The sequence below is a fragment of the Cervus canadensis genome, chromosome 11 (assembly GCF_019320065.1).
Source record: "Cervus canadensis isolate Bull #8, Minnesota chromosome 11, ASM1932006v1, whole genome shotgun sequence".
In the NCBI taxonomy this organism is placed as follows: domain Eukaryota; kingdom Metazoa; phylum Chordata; class Mammalia; order Artiodactyla; family Cervidae; genus Cervus; species Cervus canadensis.
The window spans coordinates 44341885-44358236 of record NC_057396.1 but is presented as its reverse complement, the minus strand read 5'-3'; the positions used below and the strand labels follow the sequence as shown (position 1 = coordinate 44358236).

The 16352-nt window shown below is 39.0% G+C and overlaps 1 protein-coding gene across 1 annotated transcript; it reads right to left on the bottom strand.

Moving 5' to 3' along the window:
* Positions 1-5896: 5896 nt before the first annotated feature.
* LOC122449408 (olfactory receptor 51Q1-like) lies at positions 5897-6748 on the bottom strand. Its single transcript, XM_043480913.1, has one exon. The coding sequence runs from the start codon at positions 6746-6748 to the stop codon at positions 5897-5899; it is 852 nt and encodes a 283-aa protein (XP_043336848.1).
* Between the last annotated feature and the right edge of the window lie 9604 nt (positions 6749-16352).

Genomic DNA, 16352 nt, shown 5'->3' with positions numbered 1-16352 from the left:
GGTCTCTCAAGAGTCTTCTCCAACACCACAGTTCAAAAGCATCAATTCTTCAGTGCTCAGCTTCCTTTATAGTTCAACTCTCACATCCATACATGACTATTGGAAAAACCATAGCTTTGACTAGACAGACCTTTGTTGGCAAAGTAATGTCTCTGTTTTTGAATTTGCTGTCTAGGTTGATCCTAGCTTTTCTTCCAAAGAGCAAATGTCTTTTAAATTCATGGCTGCAGTCACCATCTGCAGTGATTTTGGACCCCCCCCCCCCACAAAAAAAATAAAGTCTGTCACTGTTTCTATTGTTTCCCCATCTACATGTCATGAAGTGATGGGATCGGATGCCTTGATTTTAGTTTTCTGAATGTTGAGTTTTAAGCCAACTTTTTCACTCTCCTCTTTCACTTTCATCAAAAGGCTCTTAAGTTCTTTCTCACTTTCTGCCATAGGGGTGGTGTCATCTGCTTTTCTGAGGTTATTGATATTTCCCCCGACAATCTTGATTCCAGCTCGTGCTTCATCCAGCCCAGCATTTCTCATGATGTGCTCTGCACGTAAGTTAAATAAGCAGGGTGACAATATACAGCCTTGATGTACTCCTTTCCTGATTTGGAACCAGTCTATTGTTCCATGTCCAGTTCTAACTCTTGCTTCTTGACCTGCATACAGATTTCTCAGAAGGTACGTCAGGTGGTCTGGTATTCCTATCTCTTTAAGACTTTTCCAAAGTTCGTTGTGATCCACACAGTCAAAAGCTTTGGCATAAAAATAAAGCAAAAGTAGATGTTTTTCTGGAACTCTCTTGCTTTTTCAATGATCCGGAGGATGTTGGCAATTTGATCTCTGGCTCCTCTGCCTTTTCTAAATCCAGCTTGAACATCTGGAAGTTCACAGTCCATGTACTGCTGAAGCCTGGCTTGGAGAATTTTGAGCATTACTTTGCTACCATGAGAGATGAGTGCAATTGTGTGCTAGTTTAAGCATTCTTTAGCATTTAGCCTTTCTTTGGGATTGGAATGAAAACTGACGTTTTCCAGTCCTGTGGCCACAGATGAGTTTTCCAAATTTGCTGACATATTGAGTGTAGCACTTTCACAGCATCATCTTTTAGGATTTGAAATAGCTCAACTGGAATTCCATCACCTCCACTAGCTTTGTTCATAGTGATGCTTCCTAAGGCCCACTTGACTTCACATTCCAGGATGTCTGGCTCTAAGTGAATGATCACACCATCATGGTTATCTGGGTCATGAAGATCTTTTTTTGTATAGTTCTTCTGTGTATTCTTGCCACCTCTTCTTAGTATCTTCTACTTCTGCTAGATCCATACCATTTCTGTCCTTATTGTGCCCATCATTGCATGAAATGTTCCCTTGGTATATCTAATTTTCTTGAAGAGATCTCTAGTCTTTCCCATTCTGTTGTTTTCCTCTATTTCTTTGCATTGATCACTGAGGAAGGTGTTCTTATCTCTCCTTGCTATTCTTGGGAACTCTGCATTCAAAAGGGTATATCCTTCCTTTTCTCCTTTGCCTTTTGTGTCTTTTCTTTTCTGAGCTATTTGTAAAGCCTCTTTAGACAATCATTTTGCCTTTTTGCATTTCTTTTTCTTGGGGATGGTCTTGATCACAGCCTCCTGTAAATGTCATGAACCTCTGTCCATAGTTCTTCAGACACTCTATCAGTGTCTGAATCTATTTGTCACTTCTACTGTATAATCATAAGGGATTTGATTTAGGTCATACATGAATGGTCTGGTAGTTTCCCCTACTTTCTTCAATTTAAGTCTGCATCTGGCAAAAAGGAGTTCAGGTTCTGAGCCATTGTCAGCTCCCAGTCTTGTTTTTGCTGACTGTATAGAGCTTCTCCATCTTTGGCTGCATAGAGTATAATTAATCTGATTTCAGTATTGATCATCTGGTGATGTCCTTGTGTAGGGTCTTCTCTTGTGTTATTGGAAAAGGGTGTTTGCTATGACCAGTGTGTTCTCTTGGCAAAAGTCTGTTAGCCTTTGACCTGCTTTGTTTTGTACTCCAAGGCCAAGTTTGTCTGTTACTCCAGGTATCTCTTGACTTCCTACTTTTGCATTCTAATCCCCTACGATGAAAAGGACATCTTTTTTGGGTGTTAGTTCTAGAAGGTCTGGTAGGTCTTCATAGAACCATTCAACTTCAACTTCCTCAGCATTACTGGTTGGGGCATAGACTTGGATTACTGTGATATTGAGTGGTTTGCCTTGGAAACAAACAGTTCTGTCATTTTTGAGATTGCATCCAAGTACTGCATTTCAGACTCTTTTGTTGACTATGAAGGCTACTTAATTTTTTCTAAGGGATTCTTGCCCACGGTAGTAGATATCATGGTCATCTGAATTAAATTCACCCTTTCCAGTCCATTTTAGTTCACTGATTCCTAAAATGTTGATGTTCACTCTTGCCATCTCCTGTTTGACTACTTCCAATTTGCTTTGATTCATGGACTTAACATTCCAGGTTCCTATGCAGTATTGCTCTTTACAGTGTTTGATGTTACTTTCATCATCAATCACATCCACAGCTAGGTGTTGTTTTGGCTCTGTCTCTTCATTCTTTCTGAAGTTATTTCTCCACTGATCTTCAGGAGCATATTGGGCACCAACCAACCTGGGGAGTTCATCTTTCAGTATCTTATCTTTTTGCCTTTTCATCCTTATTATTTCTATCACTGACAGTCTCGATCTTTTAAGTAAATCCTAAATTTCAGAGTTTGGATTATTAATGCTATGAGACATCACATGATTGAAGAACACATCTACCTCTTCTACTAACAAGCCAAGGCAGGAACTGCTTCAGAAAAGTGAGGCAGAAACACACATATTATCTATATAGACTGAAGTGGCAGGAACATCAGGTCAGTGTCATTTTTAGAGAAAATTAAACTCAAATCTCCAGAGGGGCACATTTCTTGATATGTTACTGTTCCATCATTGGGCATTGAGTTTAATGACAGAAAACATCCATTCTACTTTAGTTATTTAATTAGTCAATGAAAATTATTCATTCATTTACTTATTTAACAGAAAGCCCCTATATTTTAATAAGCACTGGTTACCAAGGATCTACCACTGCAAATATGCTTTGCTTCTATGATACTTATATTTTAACAAGGAAGGCAAATTTTAAAAACACAAATGCAATAATAAATAATTACAACTTTAGGCTGATGTCCAAGCTCCTCACAAAGTGCAATTGGATGATAGAACCCAAAATAAGAGAAAGTTTTAGAAAACAAAACTTGAGAAAAATCTATGGGCTAATTCTTTATTGGAGGAAACAATCTGAAGGCAGTGAAAATGAAAGAGGGAAAAGATAAAAGTATGGAAAAAGAGAAGGCAAGCACAAGGTGCTATATATATTACTAGGTTAGCAACAGCTTTGCATGAATTTAAAACTAGCTGCTTGGTAATGAGAAATTTGATTATTATTAAATAATCCAATATAATACAAAATCATTCAATTACAGAACTGAGCAATATTTTATACTGTTTGATCACTTCCTAGCTAGTTCTTTTTCATGTTAGATCTGTACAATATACTATTAAGCCTTGAACAACATGGGATTTAGGGGCATCATCCACTATGCAGTTAAAATCCATGTATAACTTTAAGTCGTCTCTACGTATCCTCAGTTTCCTATCTATAGATTCAACCAATCCTGGATCATGTAATACTATTATATGTATTTACTGAAACAATTTCATGAATAAGTAGATCCATGCAACTGAAACTTGTGTTGTTCAAGGGTCAACTGCATGTATGGTAGAGGAGCAAAATTTACCACGCCATAATATGTCTCTTTGGCATACAATTTTCTAAGAAACAACAGGCATGAGAGAAATTCTGCAAACCAAGTAGAAGTTCCCATTTTGTAAGAAACATTTACATTTATAAGGGAAAGCTTCATTTGTAAAAGTATCTCCCTAGCTAAGAATGACCAAAATAACCAGAAACTCTTGTCAATGCAGAAGGCAATGACTTAAATCCCCATAACAATCACAACCACAACCTTACTAACTGTGCTTTTTCTGGTAATCTTCTATATTTGACTTTTCCTACTCTCAAAATTCTCTTTCATCTTTAGCTGAGGATGGCATTTAAGTTCAGGGCTTTGGCCACTTCAAAGAGTTGCTCAGTTTTCCTGATCTCTCCCATACATGTAATTAAACTTCCATGTGATTTTTACCTGATAATATGTCTCATATCAATTTAATTTTTACACCAATGATAAGAACCTGAAGGGAAGAGGAGAATTTCTTCCTCCTTGGTAATTAAAATGAGTCTTTTGATCCAGAGAGAGCAGAAGATGATGAAGTCAAAATCTATGTGATTAAGCCTGAAGAAGATGCTGTGGTTATAATCATGGATGCCAAGAATTAACAATAATTAACAGATAAGAATAGTATCAACAGTATTCTACGGCTCTTAAATAGTTTAAGACCTGTGGAAAATTCTTCAAGAGGTGGGAATACAGACTACCTGACCTGCCTTCTCAGAAATCTGTATGCAGGTCAAGAAGCAACAGTTAGAACCAAATAAGGAACAATAGACTGATTCAAAATTGGGAAAGGAGTATGTTAAGGCTGTATATTGTCACCCTGCTTATTTAACTTATATACAGAGTACATCCTACGAAATGCAGGGCTGGATGAAGCACAAGATGCAGTCAAGATTGCTGGGAAAAACAGCAATAACCTCAGATATACAGATGATATCACCCTATGGCAGAAAGTGAAGAGGAACTAAGCAGCCTCTTGATGAAAGTGAAAGAGGAGAGTGAAAAAGTTGGCTTAAAACTCAACATTCAGAAAACTAAGATCATGGCATCCGGTTCCATCACTTCATGACATGTAGATGGGAAACAATGGAAACAATAGCAGACTTTAGTTTCTTGGACTCCAAAATCACTGTGGATGGTGATTGCAGCCATGAAATTAAAAGACGCTTGCTCCTTGGAAAAAAGCTATGACCAAGCTAGACAGCATATTCAAGCAGAGATGTTAGTTTGCCAACAAAGGTCTGTCTAGTCAAAGCTATGGCTTTTCCAGTAGTCATGTGTGGATGTGAGATTTGGACTATAAAGAAAGCTGAGCACTGAAGAATTGATGCTTTCAAACTGTGGTGTTGGAGAAGACTCTTGAGAGTCCCCTGACAGCCTGCAAGGAGATCAAACTAGTCAATCCTAAAGGAAATCAATTCTGAATATTCATTAGAGAGACTATTGCTAATGCTGAAGCTCCAATATTTTGGCTACCTGATGAGAGGAGCAACTCAGTGAAAAACACCCTGATGTTAGGAAAGATTGAAGGCAGGAGGAGAAGGGGATGACAGAAGATGAGATGGTTGGATGGCATCACTGACTTAATGAACATGGGTTTTAGCAAGCTCCGGGCACTGGTGAAGGACAGGGAAGCCTGGTGTACTGCAGTCTATGGGGTCACAAAGAGTCGGACAACTGAAAAACAAGAAGAATAGTATTAGCCAGGTGGAATTAAGGACAGAATATGATGAGTAAATGTAAGCAAAAAGAAAAAGTTGAGAATTATAGTTTTGAAGAACTTAGTATGCAAAAATCTTGTCTAAATCAAGCTGTTATACCACACATAGGTGGTTCAACTTAGTTTAAATTACAAATTCAAGAAGTGAGACATTGTATTTAACTTCCATTCTTGTTTTCTGATTCATACATGACTGGACACTTGGAGCATAATTTTACAAGTTTCCCAAATGATTTTCTTAAGGAATAATATCAATAAATCACTTCTCAGCACTCTATTGCAACTGTTTACAAGTAAAGAGGTGAAAAATCCCTCGACAGATATGTTTGTCTTTTATACTGTAGATAATGGGGTTCATCACAGGAGGTGCTAGTACGCAGACATGGCCATACTGACATGTACAACTGGAAGGGAATGCTTGGCAAAGCGGTGAGTCATGGACACACCTATCAAGTGCACATAGAGGATGAAAACAGTTAAAATGTGGGACAGACAGTTATTGAGGGCCCGGGGGCTTTCAACCTGGGGAGCAATTCTGAGGACACTTCTCAAGATGAGTGCATAGGACAGCACAATGAGCAAAGGGTCCAGTACCATAATGAGAAGAACTAGAACAAATTCATGCCAATTATTTGTAGTGGTGTCAGCACACACCAGGTGAATCATGTCTTGATGGAGGCAGTAGGAGTGGGAGAGATGAGGGGAGCCACAAAAGGGGAGCCTTTTCAACAGGAACAATGCAGGAAGAACAGCCAGAAGACAGCAGCAAATGATAGCTAGATCTATTCTGCAGATTGCCCTCCTGGTGAGGATGGAGAAATAATGGAGGGGGTGGTAAATGGCCACGTAGTGGTCAAAGGACCTGGCCAACAGCACTAAAGATTCCATAAAGGAGAATCCATGGAGGAAGAAGAATTGAATAAAGCAAGCCTCAAAGCTGATCTCTGAGGCATTGAACCAGAGGATCCCCATGACTGCAGGCCAAGTGGTGAGGGTAAGTCCCAGGTCTGTTAGGGCCAACATGGAGAGAAACAAGTGCATGGGCTCATGCAGAGAGGGCTCTGCCCTGATGACAGCCAGTATGATGCTGTTGCCTAGGATAGAAATAGTGTCAAGACAACAGAATGGGATGGAAATCCAGGTATGGAAGACCTCAAAGCCAGGGATGCCCATGAGGATGAAGTAGAAGGGGACTTGAGTGGAGTTAGTAACCAGAAACATGACTCAAGGCAGCCACAAGATCAGAGTTCTTTGACCAATCTATGAAAAATGGAAAATATAGAAATAGAGTAAATGTTCTATGACCACTTGAAATCACTATGTAATAGATCATCAAAGAAGACTTGGGGAAGGGAAATAGCAGGGACATAAGTTAACAGATGTTTTATTTTGTTTGCTTGTTTTAGCTCAGAGCTTGTCCTCTCTTCCCTTGTTAGTTTCTTAGTTAAGATCATAAAAGCAATTTTGATTTTTACCCAAGGGAATCTTTATATGTCCAGAAAGCAGTTACGCTTTTACAGCAGGAAAGTGTAGGAGTGTTTTATGGCTCTTGGAGAAAATAGATGTGGAGAAGATTTTACTATAGGATATCCTTTGATATCAAAAAGTTAGGAGATAAACGTCCCTGATGGTGCAGTGGTTAGGAATCTACCTGCCAATACAGGGGACATGGGTTTTATCCCTGGTCCAGGAAGAGTCCACATGCTGTGGAGTAACTAAGCCCATATGCCACACTTCTGAACCCGGCACACCTAGAGCCTGTGCCCTGCAACAAGAAAAAACACCTCAGGGAGAAGCCCGCACACTGCAAGGAAGACTAACCCCCACTCAAACAGCAGCATCCACTTGCTGCAACTGGCAAAAGCCTGCACAAACCAATGAAGACCCAGTGCAGCCATAAATAAATAAAATAAAAACAAAAACTTGAAACATATATATTTTTTCAAAAAGTTAGAAAGAGCAAAGACTAGTAAATGTAAAAATCAATTCAATACACCTATTAATTGTTTGAGCCAACCAAGTCACAAAGAGAGAAAAAGAACTGAAGTGAGGAGTGGGAAAAGATAATGCCTGTCTTTAGAACCTAGGGATTTTGAGAAAGAAGAACCTTTAGATGCCATGTGGTATAGGGACTCTGTTGACAGACGGACTGGAAAAGGACCTAGATGAGCAAAGTGGGTAAATCTTGGGTGCCAGATTTTGTCAGAAGATCTTATATTTAAAAAAAAAAAATAAAACAAAACTAGCTCAGGAAGCACTTTCTAAAAAAGACTATTAACAACAGCTTGGAGCATCTCTGTAGGAACAGTCTCAGGGCTGGATTAAGTTGAAAGATCCTCTTGGTGCATAAAACAGTTTTTTCCATTTGACAAGCCAGCAGTTTTCTGTAAAGTTTTTAAGTTCATATTGATTGATGTGAAGGGGGAAAGAATCTGCCACCCCCAAATATGCCTCTTTGGCAGAAGAATTATCTTGAACTGCTTAATTTTAAGAAACAGCAGACAGGAAAATCTCTGATAACTGAATAGCAGTTAATTTTCTGAAAGAGATATTTACATTTATAAAGAAGAAATTTATTTGTAAATGTGTCTTGCTCCCCTTACCAGGAAGAGAAGGGTGAGTAAACCCCTGCAAACTCTTACTAACGGAGTGGACTAGGTCCTAACTCTGTATTAACAACTTTACCCTTGTTCACTGTACTTTTCCTGATAATCTCTCATTAGCAGCCCCACCGGCCAACATCTTTCTTTTTCTTTAGCTTCAGATGGCATTTAAGGTTATGTCTTGTGTTATTTCAAGTAGTTATTCAGTTTGCTTGAGTATTTCCCTTATATACCGGAGGCATACATATTATTAAACTTTTGTTTATTTTCCTCTTCTTTGTACCGTGCTGTGCTTAGGCCCTCAGTCCTGCCTGACTCTGCGACCCCACGGACTGTAGCCCTTCACGCTTCTCTGTCCATGGGGATTCTTTAGGCCAGAATACTGGAGTGGGTTGCCATGCCCTCCTCCAGGGGATCTTTCCAACCCAGGGATCGAACCCAGGTTTCCCTCATTTCAGGTGAATTCTGTACCGTTTGAGCCACCAAGGAAGTCCAAGAATACTGGAGTGGGTAATCTATCCCTTCTCCAGGGGATCTTCTTGACCCAGAAATCAAACCAGGGTCTCCAGCATTGCAGGTGGATTTTTCATGAGCTGAGCTACCAGGGACGCCCTTCCTCCTCTTTATCTGTCTTTTATTATAGGAGCATTCAGCCAGAAATATAGAAGGGGGTAAAGGGAAATTTTTGTTTTCCTTCTGTACAGTTGTTTGGGTAAACTATTTCACCAGTTTGTGTTTAATGTTGCTATCTGGCAAAACATTCCTGTTATTTTCCCCAAACTTACATTTGAAGAACTCAAAATATCTTTGTATTTCTGCCCTCCATCAGAAAATGAAAACTGGTATTCAGGAATCCCTCAGCAACTGACAGTCATCATAGGTGTTATATAAATCATTGTGAAGACTGGTACAGTAAGGAAGGAGGAGAAAGCAGGAAAGGATGAAATCTCAGGCTATGGAGAATAGAATCTCTTTCTGCTGATCCATCACTATCCTGCCTCTATACTGATAGCCTCAGAGTCCCAGCACCTTTCCGTCATTCAGAAACCTTCTCCTTGGTGCCCTCTCTCCCCCAAAAAAGTTACCCATAGAAAGTTTCCTTCAGTAATTTGTGCCTCGGTGCAATTCCAGTGAATTCTCAGACCATGATCTAGAGCTTCAGATAATGTCTCTTTCAAGCTCCCCCAGCCCCACCCTTCCTTTCTACAGCTCTTTAGTGGTACACATTTCTTTGTTCAGTTCACAGAACAGTTCAGTTCTTGTTCAGCTTCACTTCCTTTCACATCTTTTCAGTATTCTATGACCATGTACCTCACCTGTCTCAGCTTGCCAGTGCCTTCAGTTTTCCATAGAACTTCTCACCCTGCAGAATGAAAGGATTTGTAGAGGTTCCTTCAGGTTCTCAGGGAAGGAGGTAGCATCTTTGTTTGCAGGATCCCATGGAACAGAAGCAAGGAAGATTTGTGTGGCTTGGACTGCTCTGGATCACATCTGACAAGGGACAAAAAAATGCACAGAGATTCCAAGGTGATTTTCAGGGAAAACCTGAGCAAAATCAAATCAAAATTGGAAAATAACCAACCAAATAAACAAATAAAATACTTTGTACAGTAGCTTCTCTAGAGAAGTTTTCGACAGGATTTTTGGAATTCTTTCTAAAGGGAAAAATTATTGGGAGCAAATTTTCTTTACAAAGTATTCATCATATGAAACACTGAGCCAGGAACTTCCAGCAATCTTCTCTACTTGTCCTAATCTTTTTGTTGGTGTTGGGTCTTGAACTGATGTTGATCTGCTGACTGATGAGGGTTGTGGTTGCTAAAAGTTGGGATGGATTATATTTATCATGATTCTTAAGGTCCCTAGGGTTTTTGGGATAGTAAATAATCACTGACTTCAGCTCTTAAGTCACAAGCTGCATTAGCGCCTAACAAGAGGGTCAGCCTGTCTATCCTTTGAAGCTTTGAAGCCAGTCATTGAGTTCTCCTCTCTAGCTATAAAAGTCCTAAATAACTAAAAAAAAAAAAAAAAAAAGAAAGAAAGAAAAAAGAAAAACCTATACACTGGAACAATGGAGTGGTATAAGGAAAGGATGTAAGCAATCAGTCTGAAAATCTAATAAATATACTAATTTATCTAAACTCTTCTATCAACAGTCATATTTTAAATAAATCACTTTTGTTTTCTTTTAAGCAATAGTAACATAAGAGAAAAACATTAAAAATTTTTTTAAATGTCCTAAGTAGCATCTTCCAAAATAAGGCCGTTTCATCCACACTGAAACTCTGTCGCTTTATGTAGCCACCTTCATTACTATCTCAGACCTTCCGAATAACTTACTGCAGCGTCTACATCAGCACTGGCTGCTTCACCTTGCACTTTCACGTTATAGAAATGTTTTCTTTCTTTAAACCTCATTAATCAACCACCGCTTGCTTTAAGCTTTTCTTCTGCAGCTTCCTCACCTCTCTCAGCCTTGATGAAATTGAAGTGAATTAAGGCCTTGCTCTGGATTTGGTTTTAGCTTAAGGGAATGTCGAAGTTGGTTTGATCTATGTAGGCCATGGAAACTTTCTCCATATCAGCAATAGGGCAGTTTTTCTTTCTCATCATTCTTGTGTTCACTGGAGTAGCACTTTTACTTTCTTTCTAGAACTTTTCTTTTACAAAGTGGCTAATTTTTGGCACAAGAGGACTGCTCTTCAGCCTATCTTGGTTTTTACACACCTCTTTCACTAAGGTTAAACTTTTCTAGATTTTTATTTAAAGTGAGAGATGTGTGACTCTTCTTTTTGCTTAGACAATTAGTGATGACTAAAGTGGAAGTGAAAGTGAAGTCGCTCAGTCCTGTCCGACTCTTTGCGACCCCCTGGACTGTAGCCTATCAGGCTCCTCCATCCATGGGATTCTCCAGGCAAGAATACTGGAGTGGGTTGCCATTTCCTTCTTCAGGGGATCTTCCCGACAGGCTTATTATTTGACCTAATTCCAATATTGTTGAATCTTAGCGAATAGGGAAGCTCAGTGAGAGGGAGTGAGATGGAGGATCAGCCTGCAGGTGGAGCAGTCAGAATGCTGTTATCAGAACATTTACGGATAAAGTTTGTCATCTTATATCAGAGATGGCAGCAGCCCAAAATAATTATAATAGTAACATCAAAGATCATTGATCACAGATCCCCATAGCAAATATAGTAATAATATAAAAGTTTGAAATATGGGGAGAATTACCAAAATGTGATATAGACACGAGCAAATGCTGTGGGGAAAAAATGGTATTGATAGATTTTCTTCATACAGGGTTGCTACGCACTTTCAACTTGCAGATAAACATGATCTTTGAAGTTAAATATAGCAATGCACAAAATAACAAGGTAGTCTGAAATTTTTTTTTACAATAGATAATATGAAGGACTGAAAAATTAAGACTTTGTCTAATACATAACTGATTTGCATTTTTGTAAAGAGTTGAGCCCTGACAGATTCTGACCCTTTCTATCAGCTTTGAGACTTTAAGATATTTATACAAACATGCCATGCTTCAATATCTCAGCTCTCAATATCTCTCCAATTATGAAAAAATTTCACTCTCCCACAGTCAACACATGAGAATTCCAGGCGCTCCGTGTCTATAACAACACACTGTGTCATTTTCTGTTATTTCAATTTTAGTTGCTCTGGTGTGAATAGAGTGGCATTTTATGATGGCTTTAGTTTGCATTTCCTTAATGATGAATAATTTGATTATGTTTTCATATGCCTCTCAGTCAGTAAGCAACCTTTTTTTGTGAAAATGTTCAGATTAAAGAAAGATTTGTCTGCTTTATTGGATTTTTTAAAAAAATTTTTTGAGTTGCGAGAGTTGTTTACATAATCTGGATGCAAGTTCTTTTTCAAGTGTGTATGTTGTAAAGAATATCTGCCCAATCTCTGAATTGAATTTTCATTTCAACAGTTTTTTGAAGAGCAGAGCAGATGTTAACACTGATGAAACTGAGTTATTGACTATTTTTTCTTTACACCTTTTGATATTTTGTCATAAAAAAGGTCACAAAGATTTTATCATATATTTTATTCCTGAATATAGAGTCTTGGAAAAGCCTGAGACACTGGCCTGGACAGGTATTTGGGTGGGAATAAATGTAAAAGGTTTTCTGACTGGCCACTACACTCAAAGACACTGTCCATGGTAGAGGTAAAGGGCAAGTTAATGATCATGTAAAAGGAAACACAGAAATTGGTAGAAAAATGAGTGTAAGAGTGAGAGAACTTTGGGGAAGAGGTAGGTGTGGCACTGCAAGGAAGATGAGCAATTTATAGCTGATATGGAAGTTGCATGGATAATCTTCATTTATCATATACAACCACTCTAGCAAACTGTGGGTTTATTCTAATGAACAAAGGAAAGGAATAAATGAGGTGGTAGGTGACTGGGATCGGTTTCTTCATAAAGCAGAATTAGTGGGTAAAGTAAGACTGCACCAGGCTTCCTGCAGCAATACCTGTCAGCGGCCGAAGCCTGGAGACTGACTCCTATAAAGTTAGGGCTCTCCAGCCTCAGGTGAGCCCATGGAAGGAGTCAGCAATAAAGGAGAAGGAGAGGAGAGTCATGACGACTCCTGCCCACGGGCCCCCAGCCCCGGGGACTGTTTGTTTCTCCTCCGCTTCTCCCAGGTGGAGCCCTGGGGTTTCACACACACAGAGGAAGGAGCAGGATAAATTCTTCCATGACAGACATAGCCTGATGCCTCTCAGTGACACTGGTGCCATCCTGCCTACCCTCATCCTTTTTCAGAACTGATGACCTGGCTTCTCTTTTTAAAAGTTAGCAGCTGCTGGTGAGTCTCCACTGCTGTCCTGTGCCAGGGTCTCAGGGGTGGGTATTAGGGGGTCATAGGAGAAGAAAGGAGAAAATACAGGGAGAAGGGAATGCAGAGATTTCCAAGAAAGCAATGATCCTGGAAGGAGGTGGTCTGCGTTCTCATCCTCACTCCTCTCCTAACACTTAAATGACTTTAGACAGGTTTATTCCCTATGTTGGATCTTGCTTAGTTTTTTCATTTGCAAAATGAAATTTGGGGATCCAGGCTGCCACAGAAGCTCTTTCACTTCTGATATTCAGTGTGTTTGCATAGACCCAGAGCCAGAGAGAGGATCAAGGCTTGCTCACTCTAGAGAAGTGGGGGTGACCATCTGCACTATCATGTTTCTTGGGTCAGAGAGAGAGCTGCTTCTCTCCTCCTGACCATGGTCTCCATGGCCAGGCCAATTCCTTCCTGGCTCCTGTTTGGATTCAGCCTCCAAATGCCATCAAGATGTCAGAAGCCCTCAGGTCTCAATAGACTATTCTCTGGTAAAGCTGGCTGTTACATATAGTCTTCCCTTTTCCTCTTATCCACCAAATAGCTATTCACTTAACAGCACACATACTAAGTGCATTTTATGTGCCAGACCAGTTAAACATAGAAGCTCCTGCCCTGTACTAATAATACAGGCGCCCCTGTGACTTCCCTAGCACCCGGGACACACTCTCCCTCCTTCACAGTCCTCTGCCACTCCAGCCACAAGAGGTGTGTTGACAGGAAATTGGCCACTGTGCGAAGGTTCTCCTTGGTTCAAGGGCAAGGTGTTTGATCCATATTCTTGTGCTTAGGGTTGGTTCCATCTGCATCTTCTCCTATGCATAAGAAACAGCAGTCTCCAGCACAAGCTCATTTTTAAAAATAGGGTATATCAAATTGAAACAGAAGAATATTTAGAACATATAGAAGAGATAGAGGGCTAGCCACACACTGTATAGTGAAAATCTCTCTTTTCAGGAATTTCCTCTTCGGTCTCACCTGTATCTCTTGTGCTATGAATATTGTAAAAGGATTGCCACTAACCACAACTATGTGCTGTCAAATGGACTTCTGTTTTCCTAGTAGATGTGGAGAAATATCTCTTGATCCCTTAGCATAGAGAATGATCTTTCATTTCCTGGAGAAACTCACTAGAACTTCCTTTCCAGGGAAAATAATCTTAGCCCCATCATGGTCTCTCTATAAAATTCTCATTTCCCACAGATCACACTCCTTGTCTTGCCTATTCTGAAGTGAAAACAAGACTTAATTCTAAACTTCAGGTACAACTAATCAAGATAAGAGGTAAACCCTCGGTCACTCATTCACTTAATTTTTTCATGCAAAAGCAGAGAGGTGCCCACTATGCATTATACAATGCATGGGGCTCCACGGGTCTAGTTGGTACAAAAAAGTGGGTTAAAATCATGTTATAAACACACATAAAAAAGACTATATATAATGTACAAGTAATATATACATTGTATATAAGATAAACATATGTAAGAATATATGTTCAAGCATACATTTACGCTAACTTATGCCTTTATAGATTCTCATATAAAAGAACAACTGTATACTATATAAAGAATATATATGTAAAGAACAAATATTATATTATATATCATATTACATTATAGAAATAGTGTATATAGGTAAATATGTTATATATGTTATTTATATTTAGATATATTTCTATTTATATATACTTACATAATCATCAGTACATACTATATGTAAGTATATATGTATGTGTATATATATTATATTATATATATATTTATATACATACATATATAGGATGTATGTGTGTGCTTTTACACTCCAATAGTACTGCAGCAAAGGTATTAAGGAAGTACAGAGAAGAATTTGCCTAGGTCTACACAAAGAAGTCAAGAGAGATTTATTAGAGGAAATATTTGTGCTATCTTAAAGGATCAGCAAATGTTCACTGGTGAACAATGCAAGAGTCGTTTCTGTTAGAAAAGCAAGTTATAAAGCAATATAAAGAATAAAAACAAGAAATTCATACATGGGGAACTGTAGGAAAAAATCAATATGGACTTGTTGACTATAGCAGAAAAAAAAATGAAGTTAGAAGGATATCAAAGCAGAAAAGGGCTGGGTAAAGACAGAGTAGTCCATCGTACTAGGACTGCCCCCTTTGGATCTAGGTGGTGCAGTGATTAAAAACACACTTATGCACTGGCTGGTCCCACTTTGGACTCATGAAGCTCAAATGTGCCTTCATCACTGCCTGGGTCCGACTACATTGCTCTCATCTTCCTGTTCTCTGTCTCTTCCCCTTGAGCTCATAAACATCTAAACATACTTTTTCCCTAAGAACTGTTTTATTGATACTACATGGCTGTCCACTTCAAGTCACCCTGTGGAAAATATCTGGGAACTGTGGCCGTTCAAGCCCAGAAACAGCTTTGACTACAGCAGAAGGAAGTAGGAATATCAACAAGGTCATAGCCTTTCTGGAGTAGCCGAGGGTGATTTTATTCCCAATCCCTCCTCTGAAGCTTCTCTTCTCAAGGTCAGCTGTAACTTCCACGTTGCTCAATCCTTTAGTCATGTCCCAGTCCTTGTGAACCTGAGCCCTTGATAACATCATGTATGAATGGTTAATACCTCTTGAAACTCATACAAGACCACAGTCTCCTGTTGGTTTTCTTTCTAACTGGCTTTTATGTTCCTCCTTCACTTTTAGTGGAGACTTTTCTTCTCCAGCTCTAAGTTTCAGTTTTGCCCAGGACTCAAAACTGGAAACTTCTCTTTATCCTCACTTCTTTGGTTTCCTCCTCTGTATACTAATACCTCCCAAATGTATATCCCTTCTTCAACTTAGTTCTACTACTGAGTTAGTAAAAATGAATACATGAAAAGCTTCTTGGTGGAAGTGACTACGAGTTAAATTTTGACATGTTTTTAAAATAACTTTGAAATTCCTAGATGCAGAATCTCAGCCTACTGTAAGATATGTGAGTCTGCAAACCAAAAGAAGAGAATTATAGATAATTGATATTTGTCAACATAAAGATCTTAAGTCCTGAGGATGATGTTGTTTGAGGAAGAAAACATACAGCATGGACAGAAAATTGTTGAGGTTGAGGATGATCATATATAAGGTCTCATCAATTAAAAGAGGCCAGCCAAGAAGACTGAGAAGAAATAAAAATATAGAGAAAAACTGATGAAGGTGTGGTACTTTCAAAGAAAGTTTCAACCAGGTAGTAGGATGGTGGAAACAATAGTGAAGTAGAAGATACCAAAGCTGATGATAGTCATGATTCTACTTATAATGGTGAGCATGTTTATGAAACTGAAGAATTAATAACCAGAACATTCATTTATTTTCAGCTCAGCCCCTGAAGA